Source organism: Salmo salar, chromosome 01 (assembly GCF_965601325.2).
Source record: "Salmo salar chromosome 01, fSalSal1, whole genome shotgun sequence".
Classification (NCBI taxonomy): Eukaryota; Metazoa; Chordata; class Actinopteri; order Salmoniformes; family Salmonidae; genus Salmo; species Salmo salar.
Genome location: NC_138291.1, coordinates 118,815,415 through 118,842,995, shown reverse-complemented (window position 1 = coordinate 118,842,995; position 27,581 = coordinate 118,815,415). Strand labels below are relative to the sequence as shown.

Sequence of the window (27,581 nt, the reverse complement as noted above, 5' to 3'; positions counted from 1 at the left end):
TTTTTTGTTGTTACTGAGTTTATATTCATATATCTGAAGACAGTAGATTAACATGTAAAACAACCATGTTTATTCCAATAGAAATATGTTCATGTTTTACTGACATAGCGTTGTAGTAACAACTTGTTAAAAAATAAAGAATATTAAACGCTATTAGCATCATATTCATTCAGTCCCTTTCCCCTGAGGGTGGTAAGTATAGTTCAGGGTCATATTCATTCAGTCCCATTCCCCTGAGGGTGGTAAGTATAGTTCAGGGTCATATTCATTCGGGAACATGAGAAAAACAATATGCAGTAATATTTTGCAGCATTTCTCATTGGACATATCCAGGTTCTCCCTCCCCGTTTCAGTCTGTTTTCTTCCGTTCGGTGCCTAATGAACACGACCCGGTTCAGTTCCTCTCGATCTGATCAATGTCCAGATCTCCTCCCAGCTGATACACATCCTTCCTAATGCCAGTGGCTGTCACGTCATCGCAGACCGGGCAGCTCAGCCAATCCAGCTCCTCGATGGAGATGGCTGGATCCTCCTCCCTAGAGACACCGGTGACGACTCCGCCCTCTTTGGAGCTGGCGGTTGGATCGTCCAATCCCTGATCGCCTGCGGAGGTGAAGTCAGTCTCACATTGGTCAGTGGTCCTCAGAGGGATCAGGCACTGGGTTGATTGATAGCTGTCGTTCCCAGTGATCCCAGGGCAGCTGAGGCTTTGGAAATTCCGAAGTTTCTGTGGATAAAAACAACAACAACAAAACAACATTTTTGTTATGAATATTTATTTTGGTCACACAGGAAAAAGCAGAAACTAAATCAAACCAGGACTGGACTGGGGTAGAGAGGAGAGAGATTTACACAACATGCAGGATATTGAACAGACATACTCAGTCAGTCCCCATGAGCAGCATTGGCAGTTACTCTACAGTTGGTTTCCATGGAGATGCTATATTTCGCTGGCTACATGGACAGTATTGGACTTGTTCAATAATAGTGGTTGAAGAAGAACACACACACACACACACACACACACACACACACACACACACACACACACACACACACACACACACACACACACACACACACACACGCGCACACGCGCACACACGCGCACACACCTTGACCTTTTTGTTTGGTTTACCTAACAGTACAGGAAAGATTTGAGCTAGCTAGCAGACCAGATCCTCCAGCTGGGAGTGTGGCTGACTGACTGAGCTAGCTAGCAGACCAGATCCTCCAGCTGGGAGTGTGGCTGACTGACTGAGCTAGCTAGCAGACCAGACCCTCCAGCTGGGAGTGTGGCTGACTGACTGAGCTAGCTAGCAGACCAGACCCTCCAGCTGGGAGTGTGGCTGACTGACTGAGCTAGCTAGCAGACCAGACCCTCCAGCTGGGAGTGTGGATGACTGACTGAGCTAGCTAGCAGACCAGACCCTCCAGCTGAGAGTGTGGATGACTGACTGAGCTAGCTAGCAGACCAGACCCTCCAGCTGGGAGTGTGGCTGACTGACTGAGCTAGCTAGCAGACCAGACCCTCCAGCTGGGAGTGTGGCTGACTGGCTGAGCTAGCTAGCAGACCAGACCCTCCAGCTGGGAGTGTGGCTGACTGACTGAGCTAGCTAGCAGACCAGACCCTCCAGCTGGGAGTGTGGCTGACTGGCTGAGCTAATGTTAGGGTTGAACTGGCTATTTATATGCATAACCTTTATAATACTGGGGAAGCTATGCTAAGTACATAAACTACGAGTAAATCATCTGTTGAAGACAAGAACTAGAACCGGCAACAGGAAGTGCGTCACGACGCTGGGATCAGCCTACACGCCGACGACAGGAGGAGCAAGTTTAAACCACGCTCCTCCTCCCTCTGACAGGCCAGCATTGAGCGGGAACTAACTCTGTCAGAGAATAAAAGAGAGAACAAAGGAGGTGTCGTTCTCTTCTCTGTTTTGCCCTGCGAGGTAAAACAGCGAGACCGTATATACGAACAACCCATTTACCACACACGTGTTTGCATTAATTAAAGTACAGCTAAATCAGAAGTTACTATGTGCTGACTATTTGTTCTGTTACCAGAAACGAACTGTCGCAACATTAACACTAGCTAGCAGACCAGACCCTCCAGCTGAGAGTGTGGCTGACTGACTGAGCTAGCTAGCAGACCAGACCCTCCAGCTGGGAGTGTGGCTGACTGACTGAGCTAGCTAGCAGACCAGACCCTCCAGCTGGGAGTGTGGCTGACTGACTGAGCTAGCTAGCAGACCAGACCCTCCAGCTGGGAGTGTGGCTGACTGACTGAGCTAGCTAGCAGACCAGACCCTCCAGCTGGGAGTGTGGCTGACTGACTGAGCTAGCTAGCAGACCAGACCCTCCAGCTGGGAGTGTGGCTGACTGGCTGAGCTAGCTAGCAGACCAGACCCTCCAGCTGGGAGTGTGGCTGACTGACTGAGCTAGCTAGCAGACCAGACCCTCCAGCTGGGAGTGTGGCTGACTGACTGAGCTAGCTAGCAGACCAGACCCTCCAGCTGGGAGTGTGGCTGACTGACTGAGCTAGCTAGCAGACCAGACCCTCCAGCTGGGAGTGTGGCTGACTGACTGAGCTAGCTAGCAGACCAGACCCTCTAACCTGTGTCATCTTGGTCAGGTCCAGAGAAGGCCTCTGTTTGTGTGAGTCGGCTGGTCTCCTCCGCTTCATACCCATCTTCTTGTCGTTGAGGACGCAGGGCTGAGAGCGACTCCGGGCCAGCCCCCCTTGCCCAGCACGACGCTTCATCTCTGGGGTGGAGTCTGGGGAGCTCAGGGGCAACGCTGGGCCTCCCTGGATCTCTGGGAGGCAGATCTGTTCATGAGAGAGGTAGAGGAAGGGCCTGGGGGGCTCTGAGGACAGGGAGGAGTAAGAGGGGGGGGCTAAAGAGTAAGAAGGGCAGGGGGTAAAGCCAGGGAGATCCAGGGAGAGGGTGTTGGAGCGAGCTGGCAGGCTGAAGCTGGAGCTACGCTGCATGGCAGGGAACCCTAGCTGCTGACAGCGTGTCCCTCCTCCTGTTGCAAATCCTCTCTGGACACTTCCTCCGCTGTGGCATCGCCTCTTCGCCACAGCTGTCCACACCCCGGACCCCTGGGGCCTCCAGGCCGACCGACAGCCTCCCAGGTCCTCTGAGCAGGAGAGGGAGCGGCACTGGCGCTTGGAGGGTGGAGTGGTGGAGGGTGAGAAGGCTGAAGCGGCTGACGCCTCACCCAGGCTCAGGTCCTGTAGCAGACTGGTGATGGTGCCTGGGATGGAGGTGATGCTGGTGGGACCCAGTCCTGCGTCTCTGTCCCCCCAGCGGACTGGGCTCTGGTAGTAGTGTGGGGGTAGAACCTCAGAGGGCAGGACATTCCACAGGTTCTCCAGGCAACTGGACTCCACTGAGGGTCTCTGGTGATGCAGGGCTCCATAACACCCCAGGCCCAGATCCACGTCACCCCACCTGCTGCCGGTCTCTGAAACACAACATGGAAATAGTCAGGGGGGAACACATAGCCGACAACACATTGGGCCTAGTCCATGGGCCACTCCTACAGCCATTGGGCCTAGTCCATGGGCCACTCCTAGAGACATTAGGCCTAGTCCATGGGCCACTCCTAGAGACATTAGGCCTAGTCCATGGGCCACTCCTAGAGCCATTGGGCCTAGTCCATGGGCCACTCCTACAGCCATTGGGCCTAGTCCATGGGCCACTCCTAGAGCCATTGGGCCTAGTCCATGGGCCACTCCTAGAGCCATTAGACCTAGTCCATGAGCCACTCCTACAGCCATTAGGCCTAGTCCATGGGCCACTCCTACAGCCATTGGGCCTAGTCCATGGGCCACTCCTACAGCCATTGGGCCTAGTCCATGGGCCACTCCTAGAGACATTAGGCCTAGTCCATGGGCCACTCCTACAGCCATTAGGCCTAGTCCATGAACCACTCCTACAGCCATTGGGCCTAGTCCATGGGCCACTCCTAGAGCCATTGGGCCTAGTCCATGGGCCACTCCTACAGCCATTGGGCCTAGTCCATGGGCCACTCCTACAGCCATTAGACCTAGTCCATGGGCCACTCCTAGAGCCATTGGGCTTAGTCCATGGGCCACTCCTAGAGCCATTGGGCCTAGTCCATGGGCCACTCCTAGAGCCATTGGGCTTAGTCCATGGGCCACTCCTAGAGCCATTGGGCCTAGTCCATGGGCCACTCCTAGAGACATTAGGCCTAGTCCATGGGCCACTCCTACAGCCATTAGGCCTAGTCCATGGGCCACTCCTACAGCCATTAGGCCTAGTCCATGGGCCACTCCGAGAGACATTAGGCCTAGTCCATGGGCCACTCCTACAGCCATTAGACCTAGTCCATGGGCCACTCCTAGAGACGTTAGGCCTAGTCCATGGGCCACTCCTAGAGACATTAGACCTAGTCCATGGGCCACTCCTAGAGACATTAGACCTAGTCCATGGGCCACTCCTAGAGCCATTATATCCACACTCACCCATGACTCCGCAAGAGAAGAGTGCTGCCCCCTGGAGGCTCATGGTCTCTGCCTTGATCTGTGGAAACACAAGACATGACATCAGGAAACAACATCTCCCTTTGGGTTGGAAAGCCCCTCCACCAAGTCAGCCTACCTCACCACTGGAGCTTAACGTTCTGTCACCAAGTCACCTCACCACTGGAGCTTAACGTTCTGTCACCAAGTCACCTCAACCTGGAGCTTAACGTTCTGTCACCAAGTCACCTCACCACTGGAGCTTAACGTTCTGTCACCAAGTCACCTCAACCTGGAGCTTAACGTTCTGTCACCAAGTCACCTCACCACTGGAGCTTAACGTTCTGTCACCAAGTCACCGCACCACTGGAGCATAACGTTCTGTCACCAAGTCACCCTAACTCACCACTGGAGCTTAACGTTCTGTCACCAAGTCACCTCACCACTGGAGCTTAACGTTCTGTCACCAAGTCACCTCACCACTGGAGCTTAACGTTCCGTCACCAAGTCATCTCACCACTGGAGCTTAACGTTCTGTCACCAAGTCACCTCACCACTGGAGCTTAACGTTCTGTCACCTCACTACTGGAGCTTAACGTTCTATCACCAAGTCACCTCACCACTGGAGCTTAACGTTCTGTCACCAAGTCACCTCACCACTGGAGCTTAACGTTCCGTCACCAAGTCATCTCACCACTGGAGCTTAATGTTCTGTCACCAAGTCACCTCACCACTGGAGCTTAACGTTCTGTCACCAAGTCACCCCACCACTGGAGCTTAACGTTCCGCCACCAAGTCATCTCACCACTGGAGCTTAACGTTCTGTCACCAAGTCACCTCACCACTGGAGCTTAACGTTCTGTCACCTCACTACTGGAGCTTAACGTTCTGTCACCAAGTCACCTCACCACTGGAGCTTAACGTTCTGTCACCTCACTACTGGAGCTTAACGTTCTGTCACCAAGTCACCTCACCACTGGAGCTTAACGTTCTGTCACCAAGTCACCTCACCACTGGAGCTTAACGTTCCGTCACCAAGTCATCTCACCACTGGAGCTTAACGTTCTGTCACCAAGTCACCTCACCACTGGAGCTTAACGTTCTGTCACCTCACTACTGGAGCTTAATGTTCTGTCACCAAGTCACCTCACCACTGGAGCTTAACGTTCCATCACCTCACTACTGGAGCTTAACGTTCTGTCAACAAGTCACCTCACCACTGGAGCTTAACGTTCTGTCACCAAGTCACCTAACCACTGGAGCTTAACGTTCTGTCACCTCACCACTGGAGCTTAACGTCCTGTCACCTCACCACCGGCTGCTTAATGTTCTGTCACCAAGTCCCCTCACCACTGGAGCTTAACGTTCTGTCACCAAGTCACCTCACCACTGAAGCTTAACGTTCTGTCATCAAGTCACCTCACCACTGGAGCTTAACGTTCCGTCACCAAGTCACCTCACCACTGTAGCGTAATGTTCTGTCACCAAGTCACCTCACCACTGGAGCTTAACGTTCCGTCACCAAGTCACCTCACCACTGTAGCCTAATGTTCTGTCTGTACATACACAGAACTCTACATAATGAAACAGGAAGTGTAAGCTAGCATCACCTACCCCCTAGATATGTAATGCAAAGATGGGTCTACTGCAAACCACAAAAACAATAGTCTCTACCAGTGTGTGTGTGTGTGTGTGTGTGTGTGTGTGTGTGTGTGTGTGTGTGTGTGTGTGTGTGTGTGTGTGTGTGTGTGTGTGTGTGCGTGTGTTTTTGTAGGTCTATGTAAATGTGGCATGAAAGAGGACGTTAGAGAGGGTGACTGCAGCTGTGACTGTGGAATGGATTCCCCCTGGGGACATCTAAAATGGCCTCTTATCCACTACATATTGGCCTATAGAGCTCTGGACCAAAGTCATGTGACTGTATTAGAAATAGGGTGCCCTTTAAAAGACACAGTCATAGTCAGTCCAGTCTCGACTTTAAACTGAGGATCAGTCTTGAGATTGGGCATGATGATGACGTTTCACGTGGACAGAGAGCAAACTCAGTCCACATTACAGGGAGAATTTTCACTCTGAACACTTCTCTTCTCCGGTGAGAAACACGAGTCAGAGTTGACCAGCCTTGTTGTTTCTAAAGGTTGAGTGATATAGTCCACTACTGTTGACCAGAACCCTATGGGCCATGGTCAAAAGTAGTGGACTTTATAGATAACGGCCCTTTGTTTTTCAGAAGAGTAATGAATGGAATGAAACAAGAGTCCTCCGGAATGGATGGAAACAAGAGGCCTCCGGAATGGAAGGAAACAAGAGGCCTCCGGAACGGAAGAAAACAAGAGGCCTCCGGAACGGAAGGAAACAAGAGGCCTCCGGAACGGAAGGAAACAAGAGGCCTCCGGAACGGAAGAAAACAAGAGGCCTCCAGAACGGAAGGAAACAAGAGGCCTCCGGAACAGAAGGAAACAAGAGGCCTCCGGAACAGAAGAAAACAAGAGGCCTCCAGAACGGAAGGAAACAAGAGGCCTCCGGAACAGAAGGAAACAAGAGGCCTCCGGAACAGAAGGAAACAAGAGGCCTCCGGAATGGAAGGAAACAAGAGGCCTCCGGAACAGAAGGAAACAATAGGCCTCCGGAATGGAAGGAAACAATAGGCCTCCGGAATGGAAGGAAACAAGAGGCCTCCGGAACGGAAGAAAACAAGAGGCCTCCAGAACGGAAGGAAACAAGAGGCCTCCGGAACAGAAGGAAACAAGAGGCCTCCAGAACGGAAGGAAACAAGAGGCCTCCGGAACGGAAGAAAACAAGAGGCCTCCAGAACGGAAGGAAACAAGAGGCCTCCAGAATGGAAGGAACTACATGACACAGCCTTCCTTCAGTCCCTCGTGATAACATGCTGAGCTTTTACCATTCAATCATGATTCAATGTAATAAAAACTATCATTTTAATCAAGTGAGTAATGTTCAAATAATGTAAGAGTGTTTTCCATCACTTCCTGAATGGAAACGATAGCAGTTGAAAGCAATGCATTTGAGTTGGAGTGAAGTCAGGCCTAAGTCCATTAGTAAAGGCTTACAGCATCAAACCCAACCTCTGTAGTCACAGGACGCATCCCAAATGGAACAGCCATATTCCCCTTTATAGTGGAATAGGTTGATAGATAGTCTTTATATTGAATAGGACAATCATTTATTATACTGTAAGGCAGTAAACTGTTCCATCTTTGGGATGGTGAAGAACGTGGCAGTTAGATTAGACAGCATCAAGACGTTATTCTACACTGAGCTTGGTGTTTTCCTACCGACTGACAGGATGGTTTACATCAGCATACTGACTAAACACTGAGCTTGGTGTTTCCTACCGACTGACAGGATGGTTGACATCAGCATACTGACTAAACACTGGGCTTGGTGTTTCCTACCGACTGACAGGATGGTTGACATCAGCATACTGACTAAACACTGGGCTTGGTGTTTCCTACCGACTGACAGGATGGTTGACATCAGCATACTGACTAAACACTGAGCTTGGTGTTTCCTACCGACTGACAGGATGGTTGACATCGGCATACTGACTAAACACTGGGCTTGGTGTTTCCTACCGACTGACAGGATGGTTAACATCAGCATACTGACTAAACACAGTACAAACATACAATCACATAGAATATACGCAAATAACAAAGTCATATACAAAGGTGTGTGTGTGCTTGGGGAGAACTTCTCACCAGCTCCAAATCCGTCTCTTGACTTTGGACTTCACATCGTCGACACCCGGTTTCTTTTCTAGTAATTTGTGCGTAAATGATCACCATGGCAACGCCGCCCCACATCTCCGCCGCCACACTCTATTCCAGCGCATTGGGCTGTGAATGGGGTTGGTGATGGAGGCCATCTTGACGATCCTCAGCACCTCCTGGAATGTCTACTTCCTGTCACTCCGTCTGTCGCAGAAACACACAGACGATCAAAGGGATTAGAATTCTGTCCATTCCTGGAGTTTAGGACCTTAATTTCTCAACAACCCTCAACCCAGATCTCATGTTCCAGCTGAACTGTGGGGCGGTCAGTAAGAATCCCTGAAGGGGCTCTCTCATAAGCCTGATCCAAGATCTGTTTGCAATGGAAATGACAATGATCATGGGAGTCGGCGATACCGTACAAACAGATCTGGGACCAGGCTACTGCATCTCTCCAGACCCAGGCGCAGTGCTGTTTTAAGCTCTCTGGCAGCTCAGCTCAGACAGACACAGTCAGAGTCTCATCAGAATTTGAGTTTTCCAACGACACGCTCTTGCAGATACCAAAAGGAGAAAGTCAGTGGTTGGACAAGATCCATTCAATCCAGAACCACAGTAGGAGATGAGATGAGGACTGCACAGAGTGTCTGAGATGAGGACTGCACAGAGGGTCTGAGATGAGGACTGCAGAGGGTCTGAGATGAGGACTGCACAGAGGGTCTGAGATGAGGACTCCACAGAGGGTCTGAAGATAGGAGGAGATGAGGACTGCACAGAGGGTCTGAAGATAGTAGGAGCTGAGATGAGGACTGCACAGAGGGTCTGAAGATAGTAGGAGATGAGATGAGGACTGCACAGAGGGTGTGAAGAGGGGTTGGGTGAAGAGAGGGTCAGATGAATGACAGAACAACTGCAGAGAGGAGGAGAGCGCTGGGAGGGAGGAGAGCGCGAGGAGGGAGGAGAGAGTGAGGAGGGAGAGGAGAGAGCAGGGAGGCAGGAGAAAGAGGAGAGAGCAGGGAGGCAGGAGAGAGAGGAGGAAGGGGAGAGAGCGAGGAGGAAGGGGAGAGAGCGAGGAGGAAGGGGAGAGAGCTGTTGTCTGTGGAACAAAGGCGTTTTGTCTTGATCATAATGAACAGAGAGGGGAAACAATACGAGCTGACAGAGAGGAGAGAAGTCAGAATATAAACTCATCACAAGACTGCAGGGGGCTGACTGACCATCGTGACCATACCGCATGATCTCCATCACTAGGCCTAACAGTGATCACATCAAGTCACAGCAACTTGAGACAGGACGTCACGCCATTTCCTGGTTGCTAAAATTCTAATAGGTTGCCTAATTGGGCTCCCGATTGGTGCAGTGGTCTGTATCACAACCGGCCGTGATTGGGAGTCCCATAGGGCGGCACACAATTGGCCCAGCGTCGTCCGGGTTAGGGTTTGTACCATCTTAACCGCTGGGAAATATCTTGTCAATAAACAAAAAATATTGTATTTTCATCTGTTTGAAACAAAACCAAAAAGACACAAAAATGAAACTTAAGAACGTGAAGCCTAGAAATTGTGCACATAGAACACATCTACCGCTTCTTAGACTTGCTTTCAATAAGAACGACAGATCTATAACTCACATTTCTATGAGAATTTGATCAGGTCCGAAAAAAAGTTACATATTTGCAGCTTTAATATTTGGAATGCTTTAAAAAGAGCTAAATTGGCTCTGGACTAGTTGGAGCTGAGGAGGTCCATGTAATACATTACCCATAAGGCTCTGGACTGGACACTAGCTGGTAACATGGGCCCTCAGTAAGTGACTGGATGAATCAGGCACATAAAATCACACAGCAGGTGACGGCTCTGACCCCCTGCCTGGTTAGCAACACGGCTCTGACCCCCTGCCTGGTTAGCAACACGGCTCTGACCCCCTGCCTAGTTAGCAACACGGCTCTGACCCCCAGCCTGGTTAGCAACACGGCTCTGACCCCCTGCCTGGTTAGCAACACGGCTCTGACCCCCTGCCTGGTTAGCAACACGGCTCTGACCCCCTGCCTAGTTAGCAACACGGCTCTGACCCCCAGCCTGGTTAGCAACACGGCTCTGACCCCCTGCCTGGTTAGCAACACGGCTCTGACCCCCTGCCTGGTTACAGTTTAGCAGGGCCTCTGGTTTCTCATGCAGGGACGAAACTTTAAAGCTAACTACTGTCTGTCCCAGGAGTCCCTAGACATGCTGCTAGTCCTGTCTTTTTTAAAATGTACATTTAACCAGGTAGGACAGTTCTCATTTACAACTGCGACCTGGCCAAGATAAAGCAAAGCAGTGCGACACAAACACAGAGTTACACATGGAATAAACAAACGTACAGTCAATAACACAATAGAAAAAAAAATCTATATACAGTGTGCGCAAATGAGGTAAGATAAGGGAGGAAAGGCAATAAATAGGCCGTAGTGGCGAAGTAATTACAATTTAGCAATTAAACACTGGAGTGATAGATGTGCAGAAGATGAATGTGCAAGTAGAGATACTGGGGTGCAAAGGAGCAACAAAAATAAATAACAATATGGGGATGAGGTAGTTGGATGGGCTATTTACAGATGGGCTATGTACAGGTGCAATGATCTGTAAGCTGCTCTGACAGCTGATGCTTAAAGTTAGTGACAGTCTGGCTGTCCCAGGAGTACCTAGACATGCTGCTAGTGCTGTCTGTTACTTTATTTAGTTTTTACAGGGACAGTGCACATTAATAAACAGGTCTGTAAATGTGCCAGTTTTAACCAGCGAGCCTCTCGACCGCGGAATACTATTTTGGGGTGTTAGAAGTTGCGACGTCTCTCTGCAGTATTGGGCTTGATTAGTGATGGAGAACAGAGACAAAGACTTCCTCTGTGGTCACAGTCAGCCTTTCAACAGTGGCATTTCTGAGGTGTATAAAGTTGCTGAAACAGCTAAGGCCATCTTGTGCATTAAAACACCAGAGAGAAACAACTGGGTCTAGAGGAAACCACAGTGCCAAATGAGGACAGGAGTATGGATATACACAACAGTGTAGAATACTCTGAACTGAGTCACCCTGAGCTGTTCTGGAGCTGATAGGAGCAGAGCTGGGTCACCCTGAGCTGTTCTGGGGCTGATAGGACCAGAGCTGGGTTGCCCTGAGCTGTTCTGGAACTGATAGGAGCAGAGCTGGGTCACTCTGAGCTGTTCTGGGGCTGATGGGAGGAGAGCTGCAAGGTTTCTGTGTTCAGTACAGAACAAATTGAGAAATGGGTAGGCTATTCAGTTAGAAGAATTGCATTATGCGTTAGTGTGATCCTGTAGAGAACAAGTTGAGACTGCAGTTTAAGAGAGCCTTAAAAAAAAATGTTACATCATATTTGTGTCTCAGAAATGTTCTATCGATTCACAGGGTCATCTCATGGTATCTGAGCTAGCATCGATTCCCAGGGTCATCTCATGGTCTCCGAGCTAGCATCGATTCCCAGGGTCATCTCATGGTATCTGAGCTAGCATCGATTCCCAGGGTCATCTCATGGTCTCATGGTATCTGAGCTAGCATCGATTCCCAGGGTCATCTCATGGTCTCATGGTATCTGAACTAGCATCGATTCCCAGGGTCATCTCATGGTCTCATGGTATCTGAGCTAGCATCGATTCCCAGGGTCATCTCATGGTCTCATGGTATCAGAGCTAGCATCGATTCCCAGGGTCATCTCATGGTCTCATGGTATCTGAGCTAGCATCGATTCCCAGGGTCATCTCATGGTATCTGAGCTAGCATCGATTCCCAGGGTCATCTCATGGTCTCCGAGCTAGCATCGATTCTCAGGGTCATCTCATGGTATCTGAGCTAGCATCGATTCCCAGGGTCATCTCATGGTCTCATGGTATCTGAGCTAGCATCGATTCCCAGGGTCATCTCATGGTCTCATGGTATCTGAGCTAGCATCGATTCCCAGGGTCATCTCATGGTCTCATGGTATCTGAGCTAGCATCGATTCCCAGGGTCATCTCATGGTCTCATGGTATCTGAGCTAGCATCGATTCCCAGGGTCATCTCATGGTATCTGAGCTAGCATCGATTCCCAGGGTCATCTCATGGTCTCATGGTATCTGAGCTAGCAGGCAGAAATACAGTCGTATGATGTTTTGCATCATATGATGCAATGATAATAATAAAAAATGGTTAAATCTTTCCTTTAAGTTTATTATTGCTCTAGAACTGCCTAACTTTCTTATCCTTGGCCTCCCGGGTGGTGCAGTGGTCTAAGGCACTGCATCGCAGTGCTAGCTGTGCCACCAGAGATTGTGGGTTTGAGCCCAGGCCCTGTTGTCCGGGTTAGGGAGGGTTTGGCCGGCAGGGATATCCTTGTCTCATCGCACACTAGCGACTCCTGTGGCGGGCCGGGCGGAGTGCACGCTAACCAGGTGTACGGTGTTTCCTCCGACACATTGGTGCGGATGGCTTCCGGTTTGGATGGGCATTGTGTCAAGAAGCAGTGCGGCTAGGTTGGGTTGTGTTTCGGAGGACACATGGCTCTCGACCTTCACCTCTCCCAAGTCCGTACGGGAGTGGCAGCGATGAGACAAGACTGTAACAAGCACAAAATTGGGGAGAAAAAAGGGGTAAAATAATTACAAAACCCCCCAACTTTTAACCTTTATTTAGCCACTTAACAACTAATTCATATTTACTATGACGGCCTACCAGGGAACAGAACTGCCTTGTTCAGGGGCAGAACGACAGATTTTTACCTTGTCAGCTCGGGGATTTGATCCAGCAACCTTTCGGTTACTGGCCCAACGCTCTAACCACTAAAACTTGTTTTTCAACCACTCCACAAATTTCTATAGTTTTGGCAAGTCGGTTAGGACATCTACTTTTGTTGGAAAAATGACTTGTCATGCACAATTGTTTACAGACAGATTATTTCACTGTATCACAATTCTAGTGGGTCAGAAGTTTACATACACTAAGTTGACCGTGCCTGTTAACAGCTTGGAAAATTCCAGAAAATTATGTCATGGCTTTAGAACCTTCTGGTAGGCTAATTGACATAATTTGAGTCAATTGGAGGTGTACCTGTGGATGTATTTCAAGGCCTACCTCATTGTCCATTTGGAAAACCCATTTGCGACCAGCTTTAACTTCCTGACTGACGTCTTGAGATTTTGCTTCAATATATCCACATAATTTTCCCTCCTCATAATGTGATCTATTTTGTGAAGAGCACCAGTCCCTCCTGCAGCAAAGCACCCCCACAACATGATGCTGCCACCCCCGTGCTTCATGGTTGGGATGGTGTTCTTCGGCTTGCAAGCCTCCCCCTTTTTCCTATAACATAACGACGGTCATTATGGCCAAACAGTTATATTTTTGTGTCATCAGACCAGAGGACATTTCTCCAAAAAGTACGACCTTTGTCCCCATGTGCAGTTGCAAACCGTAGTATGGCAGTTTTGGAGCATTGGCTTCTTCCTTGCTGAGTGGCCTTTCAGGTTATGTCAATATAGGACAAATTTTACTGTGGATATAGATACATTTGTACCTGTTTCCTCCAGCATCTTCACAAGGTCCTTTGCTGTTGTTCTGGGATTGAGTTGCACTTTTCGCACCAATGTATGTTCATCTCTAGGAGACAGATAGTGGTGGCTATTCAGCAGTCTGATGGTCTGAGAGTAGAAACTATTGGCCAGTCTTTCAGTTTTTGCCATGATGCTCCTGTACTGCCCTTGTCTGAGTGATTGAAGCAGGGAGAACAGGGCGTGGCTCTGGTGGCTGGGGTCCCTGATGATGTTCTTGGCCTTCTTGTGACACCTGGTGTTGTAGGTGTCCTGTAGGGACCAATGGTGTGTTCGGCTGCACGTGTAACCCTCTGAAGAGCCTTACGATCCGCGGAGGTAGAGTTGCCGTACCAGGCTGTGATGCAGCCCGACAGTATGCTCTCGATGGTGCTCCTGTAGAACACTGAGGGCCCTCAGGGACAGGCCGGAATTCTTCAGCATCCAGAGGTTGAAGAGTCGCTGTTGTCACTTTACTACGGTGTCCGTGTGGTTAGACCATTTCAGCTTCTCTGAGATGTGTACGCCGAGGAATTTGAAGTTATTGACCGTTTCCACGGTGGCCCCGTTGATGAGGATGGAGGCGTGTCCAGCTTTGTTCCTCTTGAAGTCCACAATCAGCTCCTTTGTTTTGTTAACGTTGAGAGAGAGGTTGTTTACCTGGCACCACGCCGTCAGAGTGCCTACTTCCTCCCTGTAGGCCGTCTGGTCATTGTTGGTAATCAGGTCTACTATTGTCACGTCGTCAGCCAACTTGATGATGGAGTTGGAACGGTGTGAGGCCACGCAGTCGTAGTTATACAGGGGGGGACTGATGACACAACCTTGTGGGGCCCCCGTGTTGAGGATCAGTGTAGACGAGGTAATGTTTCCTACCTTCACCACCTGGGGGCGGCCCGTCAGGAAGCCCAGGACCCAGTTGCACAGGGAGGAGTTCAGACCCAGGGCCATGAGCTTTGTAACGAACCGATAGGACACTATGGTATTGAAGGCCGAGCTGAAGTCAACGAACAGCATCCTCACATATACGTTCCTTTTATCCAGGTGGGTGAGGGCAGCGTGCAGTGATATTGCGATTGTGTCATCAGTGGAGCTGCCAGGGCGGTAGATGAATTGGAGAGGGTCGAGTGTGTCGGGGAGGACGGAGGAGGTGATGTGGTCTTTGACTAGCCTCTCGAAGCACTTCATGACAACGGAAGAGAGCGCTACCCGGTCGGTAGTCATTCAGTTCAGATCCCCCCCTCATCTCTCCCCAGAACCTACTGGATTTCTGTGATTACCTTATTAGAAAACACCCAACAGACTAGTTCACAGGATCAAATCATTCAATATTCTGAAACCATTTCAAACTGAGAACTGACCTACATACAACGTCTGAGGCCCAAAATGGCACCGTATTTTTTCCCAATATAGTGCACTACTTTTGACCAGAGCCCGTGATACTCTGACTCCACATTTGACAATAGCCCCCTAACTGAAATCGATGGGACAATAAAGTAGCCTATATAGGTCTACAGTAGGATAACTCCACTGGTCATTAGTAGGAAGCTTATTGGTGACCAGAAGCTGTAAGCATCAGATCTAATGTACAACTTTTAAAAAAGGGATAAATGTGAGATTCTGGCTAGTTAGCATTGGCTCGCAAAACTACCCCTTACTTCCTTCATACTGCACACAGAGACATATACAAACAGTATCCACTAGTTCATCTGACGCTGGGTAAGTGTTCCACCAGAGACCCGGCTGGGTCCCAACAGAGACCCGGCTGGGTCCCAACATAGACCCGGTTGTGTTCCACCAGAGACCCAGCTGTGTTCCACCAGAGATCCGGCTGTGTTCCACCAGGGCCCCGGCTGTGTTCCACCAGAGACCCGGCTGTGTCCCACCAGAGACCCGGCTGTGTCCCACCAGAGACCCGGCTGTGTTCCACCAGATACCCGGCTGTGTCCCACCAGGGCCCCGGCTGTGTCCCACCAGAGATCCGGCTGTGTCCCACCAGACACCCGGCTGTGTCCCACCAGACACCCGGCTGTGTTCCACCAGACACCCGGCTGTGTTCCACCAGAGACCCGGCTGTCCCACCAGAGACCCGGCTGTGTTCCAACAAAGACCCGGCTGTGTTCCACCAGGGCCCCGGCTGTGTCCCACCAGAGACCCGGCTGTGTTCCACCAGGGCCCCGGCTGTGTTCCACCAGAGACCCGGCTGTGTTCCAACAAAGACCCGGCTGTGTTCCACCAGGGCCCCAGGGACTGGGTCAAATGGTCTCAGGATTGTAGCCCTCGTCTGTACTGTAGCTTAATCCTAGTGTCTGCTAGCTAGGCAGTGAGCACCTGAGGCAGGCCCAACAACTCCACCCCGGGGATGAAGTCTAGCCCAAATCACCCATTTATACTACTGCTAGCTGGTGATCAAGTAGCCTGGTCCCAGATCAGTTTCTGCTGTCTTGCCAACCTCTATGGTCATTGTCATGCATGTGAGAATGACCATAGGAGTTGGCAAAACAGCAGAAACAGATCTGGGACCAGAGGCTAGTGCTTGAGAAGAACCAGTCATGTTCTTGAAATGGCTCTACTAGCTAACTCTGTCCCTTAGCTATTGGCTGCTGGGACATTCCTTTCAGCGCTGCATTCAGCTTGGAAATGATCCACACGGCATCTCATGTACCTCGGTTCATATGCCCTAGACGTCTTCCTATGTCCTGATGGTCTATGTTGACATGGTATACAGGACAGGACAGGAACAGTGGGAACACTAAAAAGACTGAGAAAAGAAAACCGGTTCAGAACTCTTGTTGCTACATCACAAAATCTTCACTATTAAAATACCCGTACGATACAGAACCTTGAGACTTGACAAGTTAGGCCTGGGTTGGTGAACGGGTTGTACGATACATAACCTTGACAGTTAGGCCTGGGTTGGTGAACGGGTTGTACGATACAGAACCTTGACAGTTAGGCCTGGGTTGGTGAACGGGTTGTATGATACAGAACCTTGACAGTTAGGCCTGGGTTGGTGAACGTGTTGTATGATACAGAACCTTGACAGTTAGGCCTGGGTTGGTGAACAGGTTGTACAATACAGAACCTTGACAGTTAGGCCTGGGTTGGTGAACGGGTTGTACGATACAGAACCTTGAGACTTGACAAGTTAGGCCTGGGTTGGTGAACGGGTTGTACGATACAGAACCTTGACAGTTAGGCCTGGGTTGGTGAACGGGTTGTATGATACAGAACCTTGACAGTTAGGCCTGGGTTGGTGAACGGGTTGTACGATACAGAACCTTGACAGTTAGGCCTGGGTTGGTGAACGGGTTGTACGATACAGAACCTTGACAGTTAGGCCTGGGTTGGTGAACGGGTTGTACGATACAGAACCTTGACAGTTAGGCCTGGGTTGGTGAACGGGTTGTACGATACAGAACCTTGACAGTTAGGCCTGGGTTGGTGAACGGGTTGTACGATACAGAACCTTGACAGCTAGGCCTGGGTTGGTGAAAAGTATTCAAATTTGTCAAAGCAGGATTTTGGTGGTTAAAGTGCTCTGGAGATAACAGTACATCAATTAGTCCTATTTTTGGCCGGCTAAAGGCTTATTACAGAGAGGAGATGACCACATTACAGACAGGAGACGACTAGGCATCGTCTTAGGTTTCCCTGAAGTTGACTTGGGGACATGACACTATAATTCTCCCATTGGAGTGCCATTCTACCATACTGAAACATCTAGGTTGGGTGCACCCTCATCATGCGGTACTGCGAGCTACACTACTGCTTTATAAAACTATAGGACATCTAAGAGGGTTCCAGCTATGCATCTGGTTTGCTAACTTGCTAGCTAAGCGGCTACATGTCAAGATCAAGCTTCATGGTTACAGCAGATATTCAACCCCCTTCTGAATCAAGATCCCCTGTTGCCTAAATTGTTTTGTGCGTCAAAAACAATTTGAGCCGTGTCTGAGAGACTAGTGGGAGACAGTAATGGTTTAGGGTTTAGGAGGCCCTGAGCCGTGTCTGAGAGACTAGTGGGACACAGTAATGGTTTAGGAGGCCCTGAGCCGTGTCTGAGAGACTAGTGGGACACAGTAATGGTTTAGGGTTTAGGAGGCCCTGAGCCGTGTCTGAGAGACTAGTGGGACACAGTAATGGTTTAGGGTTTAGGAGGCCCTGAGCCGTGTCTGAGAGACTAGTGGGAGACAGTAATGGTTTAGGAGGCCCTGAGCCGTGTCTGAGAGACTAGTGGGACACAGTAATGGTTTAGGGTTGTGGAGGCCCTGAGCCGTGTCTGAGAGACTAGTGGGACACAGTAATGGTTTAGGGTTGTGGAGGCCCTGAGCCGTGTCTGAGAGACTAGTGGGACACAGTAATGGTTTAGGGTTTAGGCCCTGAGCCGTGTCTGAGAGACTAGTGGGACACAGTAATGGTTTAGGGTTTAGGAGGCCCTGAGCCGTGTCAGAGAGACTAGTGGGACACAGTAATGGTTTAGGGTTTAGGAGGCCCTGAGCCGTGTCTGAGAGACTAGTGGGACACAGTAATGGTTTAGGGTTTAGGAGACCCTGAGCCGTGTCTGAGAGACTAGTGGGACACAGTAATGGTTTCATAAGCATGCAGCTGCCCCAGCCACTTACCATAAACACAAAGACCCACCTAGCAAGCCTATGCATGGCAGCCAAGGCAAAGAGGCCTGCTTTTTAGTGGGTTTACTTTATATAAAGAAGGCCTACAGACTGCAACAACAGCACTGTATACATGGGTTAGGAAACAACAACGCCGTGGGTTAGGAAACAACAACAACACCGTGGGTTAGGAAACAACACCAGCACCGTGGGTTAGAAAACAACAACAGCACCGTGAGTTAGGGAACAACAACAGTACCGTGGGTTAGGAAACAACAACAGTACCGTGGGTTAGGAATCAACAACAACAACGTGGGTTAGGAAACAACAACAGCACCGTGGGTTAGGAAACAACAACAACAACACCACCGTGGGTTAAGAAACAACAACAACAGCACCGTGTGTTAGGAAACAACAACAACACCGTGGGTTAGGAAACAACAACAACAACAACACCACCACCGTGGGTTAGGAAACAACAAGAGCACCGTGGGTTAGGAAACAGCAACAACACCGTGGGTTAGGAAACAACAACACCACCACCATGGGTTAGGAAACAGCAACAACACCGTGGGTTAGGAAACAACAACACCGTGGGTCAGGAGACAACAACAGCACCGTGGGTTAGGAAACAACAACACCACCACCGTGGGTTAGGAAACAGCAACAACACCGTGGGTTAGGAATCAACAACACCACCACCGTGAGTTAAGAAACAACAACAACACCATGGGTTTGGAAACAACAACACCACCACCGTGGGTTAGGAAACAGCAACAACACCGTGGGTTAGGAAACAACAACAACAACACCACCACCGTGGGCTAGGAAACAACAACAGCACTGTTGGTTAGGAAACAACAACAACACCGTGGGTTAGGAAACAACAACAGCACTGTGGGTTAGGAAACAACAACAGCACCGTGGGTTAGGAAACAACAACAACACCGTGGGTTAGGAAACATCAACAACAACAACACCACAGTGGGTTAGGAAACAGCAACAACAACACCACCACCGTGGGTTAGGAAACAGCAACAGCACCGTGGGTTAGGAAACAACAACAGCACCGTGGGTTAGGAAACAAAAACAGCACCGTGGGTTAGGAAACATCAACAGCACCGTATACATGGGTTAGGAAACAACAACAGCAGCACCGTGGGTTAGGAAACAATAACAACAACAACACCGTGGGTTAGGAAACAACAACAACACCATGGGTTAGGAAACAACAACAGCACCGTGGGCTAGGAAACAACAACAGCACCAGCACCGTGGGTTAAGAAACAACAGCAACACCGTGGGTTAGGAAACAACAACAGCACCGTGGGCTAGGAAACAACAACAACAACACCACCGTGGGTTAAGAAACAACAACAACAGCACCGTGTGTTAGGAAATAACAACAACACCGTGGGTTAGGAAACAACAACAACAACACCATGGGTTAAGAAACAACAACAACAGCAACACCGTGGGTTAGGAAACAACAACAGCACCGTGGGTTAGGAAACAGCAACAACACCGTGGGTTAGGAAACAACAACACCGTGGGTCAGGAGACAACAACAGCACCGTGGGTTAGGAAACAACAACACCACCACCGTGGGTTAGGAAACAGCAACAACACCGTGGGTTAGGAATCAACAACACCACCACCGTGGGTTAGGAAACAGCAACAACACCGTGGGTTAGGAAACAACAACACCACCACCGTGGGTTAGGAAACAGCAACAACACCGTGGGTTAGGAAACAACAACAACAACACCACCACCGTGGGCTAGGAAACAACAACTGCACTGTTGGTTAGGAAACAACAACAACACCGTGGGTTAGGAAACAACAACAGCATCGTGGGTTAGGAAACAACAACAACACCGTGGGTTAGGAAACAGCAACAACAACAACACCACAGTGGGTTAGGAAACAGCAACAACAACACCACCACCGTGGGTTAGGAAACAGCAACAGCACCGTGGGTTAGGAAACAACAACAGCACCGTGGGTTAGGAAACAACAACAGCACCGTGGGTTAGGAAACATCAACAGCACCGTATACATGGGTTAGGAAACAACAACAGCAGCACCGTGGGTTAGGAAACAATAACAACAACAACACCATGGGTTAGGAAACAACAACAGCACCGTGGGCTAGGAAACAACAACAGCACCAGCACCGTGGGTTAAGAAACAACAACAACAGCAACACTGTGGGTTAGGAAACAACAACAGCACCGTGGGCTAGGAAACAACAACAACAACACCACCGTGGGTTAAGAAACAACAACAACAGCACCGTGTGTTAGGAAACAACAACAACACCGTGGGTTAGGAAACAACAACACCATGGGTTAAGAAACAACAACAACAGCAACACCGTGGGTTAGGAAACAACAACAGCACCGTGGGTTAGGAAACAACACCACCACCGTGGGTTAGGAAACAACAACAACAGCACCGTGGGTTAGGAAACAACAACAGCACCACCGTGGGTTAGGAAACACCACCGTGTGTTAGGAAACAACAACAACACCGTGGGTTAGGAAACAACAACAACACCGTGGGTTAGGAAACAACAACAACAGCACCGTGGGTTAGGAAACAACAACAACACCACCGTGGGTTAGGAAACAACACCGTGGGTTAGGAAACAACAACAGCACCACCGTGGGTTAGGAAACACCACCGTGGGTTAGGAAACACCACCGTGGGTTAGAAAACAATAACAGCACCGTGGGTTAGGAAACAACATCAACACCGTGTGTTAGGAAACAACAACAGCACCGTGGGTCAGGAAACAACAACAACACCGTGGGTTAGGAAACAACAACAACACCGTGGGTTAGGAAACAACAACAGTACCGTGGGTTTGGAAACAACAACACCACCACCGTGGGTAAGGAAACACCACCGTGGGTTAGGAAACAACAACAACAGCACCGTGTGTTAGGAAACAACAACAGCACCGTGGGTTAGGAAACAACAACAACACCACCACCGTGGGTTAGGAAACAACAACAACAGCACCGTGGGTTAGGAAACAACAACAACACCACCGTGGGTTAGGAAACAACACCGTGGGTTAGGAAACAACAACAGCACCCCCGTGGGTTAGGAAACACCACCGTGGGTTAGGAAACACCACCGTGGGTTAGAAAACAATAACAGCACCGTGGGTTAGGAAACAACAACAACACCGTGGGTTAGGAAACAACAACAACACTGTGGGTTAGGAAACAACAACAACAGCACCGTGGGTTAGGAAACAACAACAACAGCACCGTGGGTTAGGAAACAACAACAACACCACCGTGGGTTAGGAAACAACAACAACACCACCGTGGGTTAGGAAACAACACCGTGGGTTAGGAAACAACAACAGCACCACCGTGGGTTAGGAAATACCACCGTGGGTTAGGAAACAACAACAGCACCGTGGGTTAGGAAACAACAACAACACCGTGGGTTAGGAAACAACAACAACACCGTGGGTTAGGAAACAACACCGTGGGTTAGGAAACAGCAACAACACCGTGGGTTAGGAAACAACAGCACCGTGGGTTAGGAAACAACAACACCACCACCGTGGGTTAGGAATCAACAACAACACTGTGGGTTAGGAAACAACAACAACACCGTGGGTTAGGAAACAACAGCACCGGGTTGGTTGACGTCTATACAGGCCTCCATGGTTCAGAAACGAGAGAATGGTGGAGGTGTTTAAACAACATGTCTTTCCACCAGCCCTGTCAATGTCGACATGAATATGCATGCCCATTAAAGTAACAGGGCCAACCTACACTGCAGGTAGGGCAGGCCTATTGAATGTCATAAGATAACATGGGAAGAAGGTTGCATCCCAAGCGGCATCCTATTCCCTATATCGTCCACTACTTTGAGCCCCTATGGGCCCAAAAGTAGTACACTATAAAGGGAATAGGGAACGACTTAGGACACAGTCTTAAAAGTCCCTTTTCTAAAATGTTAGGCTTGTCAGCATTAGGCCAAATATCTAGTCCACGGGAAGGTGAGGTTCTGTGAGTAATCTCGAGACACTCCCAATCAACCTTAAATTAAAAAAAATAAAACACGTCTAACTGCATTGTCACTGAGCTATTTAATAGCGTACATGGACAATAACCGCAAGAGTCATCGCAACACTCTGTCCTGCTGCCTCAGCTAAACGGAGCCCTGTGACTGTAATAACTAAACCACAACTGTCGACATATTCTCACATCCAGTTGTGATAAAGATCAAGAGGTGTAATACCACATGTTAACGTATGACTCAAAACGCCTGACTGTTTACCATGAACGATCCCCTTCTCTGGCTCCACTTCCTCAAATGACTATGATAAGGCTTAACTATCTAAATATGGCCCAAGCAACACACATAAACTATCTAGGTCTGGTTGTTTCCAAAGTCCCTCTGAAAAGGAAAGGAGTTTGGCAGGCAGGTTGGTGTTGCAGAAGACCACCGAATGTTACACGCACACACACACACACACACACACACACACACACACACACACACACCCACACACACACACACACACACACACACACACACACACACACACACACACACACACACACACACACACACCCACCCGCACACACACACACACGCGTTTTAACCTTGGGGGGGAAAAGGCCACAAACTGCTATATACAGTAATAACACAATATGAAGAGACCTGCTTCTAAAATCTAGTTGGCGTAGCAATCACCTTATTGGATCCCTCGCTCTCTCATCTGACAACTGATGTTGATCAGCAAGAAATAGTACAGTATTGAGATACAGGCTAAATATCATGGTCCTACACATTGTTAATAGAGAAAGTTAAATAGCAAGCCAACATCCTGTCGTTGACCACATTATGGGTCCACGTTATATTGGATAGCATGTCAACCCGACCTACCTGAGAGGAACATTAGTCATTATGAACATTCTCTTATGGTAAAATAAGTTCTGAATAAGTGAAATGTTAAGATCTATAAATGCTGCTTGATACTTTATAGCTCAAAGATACATATTCCTGCCACAGGATCTGCTTGTTAAAGTCATGGGATGAAAATGATAGTAACAATGCGCCCAATTAATTACAACAGCCATTAAAAAGTTACCAACAACTCCCCTATTTCCTACAGTTCATTCTGGATTGATTTGATTTAAGGGGACAGCAACGCAGCAGTACAAAAGCCAAGTTCAGACCCGACAAAATCTCTCCTGGATAAAGTCGCTTAACACAATGACATGGTTTTGAAAAGAGAAAGGCATTTCGCAGAGCAGGACTTTCCAACATAACACCACTAGCTAGCAGACTGCTATAGTAGAGGCTAGTTGGTAGTAGTAGATACCCATAAAAACTAGCTACTACTGAGTCCAAGCCATGTTCCTCGAAGGCAGAGCTAGTAAACACATTTTAGTTAGTTTTACAGAAAAGTGTTATCCGCAGTACAATAAAGAACATTCAACCTCCATTTCTTTGACAGTTGTGATGAAATGTAGCAACATTTTCACACATCAATTGCTAACTAATTTGACAAATGAGACCATTTTAATCAACCAGTTATCTCATGAACATCTTTGCTAGTATACCAGTTGTTTTTCTATGCTTACTAACTAGGGCTGAACAACTGGCTAGACAAAAGGGAGCAAAGTAGCAAACTTTGTAGCTGTAACAGTTTCCTTCCTATCAGACATAGTTACATAGCAAGCTTAATGACTGAATAATAACTTGTTAAATCATACAAACACACAAATATTTGTCTTTGACATAAGCCTACCTCGGGGTAAGCACGTTTACTACTAGCTAGCTTTCTATGCAGCCAGCTAGATGGCTTGGTAGCCTAGCAGCACAGCTACCTAGCATGCTAACCTAGACTCTCCTAGCTAACATGTAACTATGGTAGCTCAAATGTGTAACTATGGTAGCTAAACAGTGTTACTATGGTAGCTAAACAGTGTAACTATAGTAGCTAAACAGTGTTACTATAGTAGCTAAACAGTGTTACTATAGTAGCTAAACAGTGTTATAACTATAGTAGCTAAACAGTGTTACTATAGTAGCTAAACAGTGTTACTATAGTAGCTAAACAGTGTAACTATAGTAGCTCAAATGTGAAACTATAGTAGCTAAACAGTGTAACTATAGTTGCTAAACAGTGTAACTATACTAGCTCAAATGTGTAACTATAGTAGCTAAACAGTGTTACTATAGTAGCTAAACAGTGTAACTATAGTAGCTAAACAGTGTTACTATAGTAGCTAAACAGTGTTACTATAGTAGCTAAACAGTGTCACTATAGTAGCTAAACAGTGTTACTATAGTAGCTAAACAGTGTTACTATAGTAGCTAAACAGTGTAACTATAGTAGCTAAACAGTGTAACTATAGTAGCTAAACAGTGTTACTATAGTAGCTAAACAGTGTTACTATAGTAGCTAAATAGTGTAACTATAGTAGCTAAACAGTGTAACTATAGTAGCTAAACAGTGTTACTATAGTAGCTAAACAGTGTAACTATAGTAGCTCAAATGTGTAACTATAGTAGCTAAACAGTGTAACTATAGTAGCTAAACAGTGTAACTATACTAGCTCAAATGTGTAACTATAGTAGCTAAACAGTGTTACTATAGTAGCTAAACAGTGTAACTATAGTAGCTAAACAGTGTTACTATAGTAGCTAAACAGTGTAACTATAGTAGCTAAACAGTGTTACTATAGTAGCTAAACAGTGTTACTATAGTAGCTAAACAGTGTAACTATAGTAGCTAAACAGTGTAACTATAGTAGCTAAACAGTGTTACTATAGTAGCTAAACAGTGTTACTATAGTAGCTAAACAGTGTTACTATAGTAGCTAAACAGTGTAACTATAGTAGCTAAACAGTGTAACTATAGTAGCTAAACAGTGTAACTATAGTAGCTAAACAGTGTTATAACTATAGTAGCTAAACAGTGTAACTATAGTAGCTAAACAGTGTAACTATAGTAGCTAAACAGTGTAACTATAGTAGCTAAACAGTGTAACTATAGTAGCTAAACAGTGTAACTATAGTAGCTAAACAATGTTACTATAGTAGCTAAACAGTGTTATAACTCACGAGAATCAAGCTGCACACCTCGATGGTCCAATACCTGACAAACTAACACACCAACTTAAAGTTAGAAATGCTAAATCGTCTTTTAAGTTGTTGTTTTTCTGTTGCAAAAACATAGCTACTGCAACAACAACCAAACCAACAAAAAAAAGACTTAAGCAGTGAGTTGAAAGTTCCCGTGTTGCACACAAGCAGGAGACTGAACTCACAACTACCAGACACTGAGCCAGAGTCTACATGTGACAACATGCACTTTGGAGCGAACCGTTTATAACTCGTAGGGGGGGTGGTCGGTCTACTGATTAATATCATCAACAAGGCTGTCGCACCATTTAGCGATACATTATGTGGTTATGAAAGTTTTGATACGGTCAATAATCAAAACTTTTGTAAAGATAGTGAGAGATACTGTACCAGACGTTTACCAATCACATAGCGGCCGCCTCACCTAAACTATGGTCTCATCCACACCGCTGTAATCGAAAGCACATATACAAAAAATAAGTCAGATTTAATGTTTGTAATAGTTGTTGTCTGACCGTAAGCAACTTTGTGAAAAATGTGGTAATATGTACAAAGATTACACAATGCACAAGTATGTGTAAACCACGATGAAGGATTGGTTAATAACCATAGTTATATTGCCAAAACTACTGAAATGTGTTTTTTTTTTTTACTTTCTGAGCAAATAGTCTGACAGTGGAAGTTTATTTTAAAGTGTTTTCAAATAACCTAAAAGCATTATGGGTTGGGATGATGTCACTGGAATACCACCAGATATTTGCATAATATAATGTAGTATGTCAATAGAACACTTGTTTTTGGTCCAGGAAAAGTTGCAAATGTGGTCCAATTTATTTGAGGGTTAACTGCATTTCACCACTAGTCATGTTTGATTATATATTCTAATTGTCGGATTAGAGGAGTAGCGGGGCGCCAATTCTAGGTCCTAAAAGACTTCTACCCCCCAAAGCCATAAGACTCTAGAACAGTTCATCAAATGGCTACGCGGACTATTTGCATTGTGCCCACCCCACCGACCCATTTTTACGTTGCTGCTACTGTCTGTTTATTATCTGTGCAAAGTCACTTTACCTCTACCTACATGTACATATTACCTCAATTACTTTGACTAACCGGTGCCCCCACACATTGACTCTGTACCGGAACCCCCTGTATATAGTCTCCACATTGACTCTGTACCGGTACCCCCTGTATATAGCCTCCACATTGACTCTGTACCGGAACCCCCTGTATATAGCCTCCACATTGACTCTGTACCGGAACCCCCTGTATATAGCCTCCACATTGACTCTGTACCGGAACCCCCTGTATATATAGCCTCGCCATTGTTATTTTATTGTTGCTCCTTAACTATTTGTAATATTTATATTTTTTTTTAATTTTCTTAAAACTGCATTGTTGGTTATGGGCTTGTAGGTAAGCATTTAACTGTAAGGTCTACACCTGTTGTATTCGGCACATGTGACAAATAAAGTTTGATTTGAATAGAAAGGTCTTGTGAATGACCAGTTTTTGCTGTCCAGAATGATGAGATGTGTCCTAATCAATGATTTATAAATTACACTAGAAGACTTGCCAGGGAGCGCTGTTTTGAATCCACCATGCCTCCATCTTGCCACTCCCCCACCAGACGTAAAGAATATTTAGAAACCTATAGAAATACATTTATTAATGTCTACATTTGTTCTTGACACGTTTATTTGGTTATAGACACCTTAATACATACTTTAAAATTATATTATGTGAGCTAAACATACAAATAAAATATATAAAAACCTATAATTTTTAGAAAGTACGAAAATTATTGTCCCCACTACAACAACAGAAATACTTAAAATGCATGTAATTTTATCCTTGAAACATTTCAATGAAATACTGTAGATTTCCATTAATTCCTATGAAGGACTGCTTTTCTGAGTTCCAACATGGCTGACCGATAGCTTTCAAAACATCTTATTGGCCAATGCATAGCATCAGAAATCCAGGGTTTATATACATCATTGGTCCTCATAGCGTGAGTCATGGAATGCATCCAAAATGGCACCCTATT

General features: G+C 47.4%; 1 protein-coding gene across 3 annotated transcripts; it reads right to left on the bottom strand.

Annotated features, from left to right (window-relative positions):
* On the bottom strand, positions 1-25,733 carry fa53b (FAM53B). 3 transcript variants are annotated; one of them, XM_082973586.1, is made up of 6 exons: positions 25,511-25,733; positions 16,456-16,551; positions 8,218-8,433; positions 4,499-4,556; positions 2,621-3,474; positions 48-727 (listed from the first exon to the last, which is right to left on the bottom strand). In XM_082973586.1, exons 3-6 carry the CDS (start codon positions 8,320-8,322, stop codon positions 395-397), a joined length of 1,350 nt encoding a protein of 449 aa, XP_082829712.1. In that variant the 5' UTR covers positions 8,323-8,433; positions 16,456-16,551; positions 25,511-25,733; the 3' UTR covers positions 48-394.
* Between the last annotated feature and the right edge of the window lie 1,848 nt (positions 25,734-27,581).

What these genes read in the sequence shown, in the direction of transcription:
- fa53b (XM_082973586.1), bottom strand. Translation starts at nt 8,322, where the DNA reads ATGTGGGGCGGCGTTGCCATGGTGATCATTTACGCACAAATTACTAGA. An exon ending in CTTCTCTTGCGGAGTCATGG is followed by an intron (nt 3,475 to 4,498) that starts GTGAGTGTGGAT and finishes GTTGTGTTTCAG; the next exon opens with AGACCGGCAGCAGGTGGGGT. An exon ending in ACCTGACCAAGATGACACAG is followed by an intron (nt 728 to 2,620) that starts GTTAGAGGGTCT and finishes TTTTATCCACAG; the next exon opens with AAACTTCGGAATTTCCAAAG.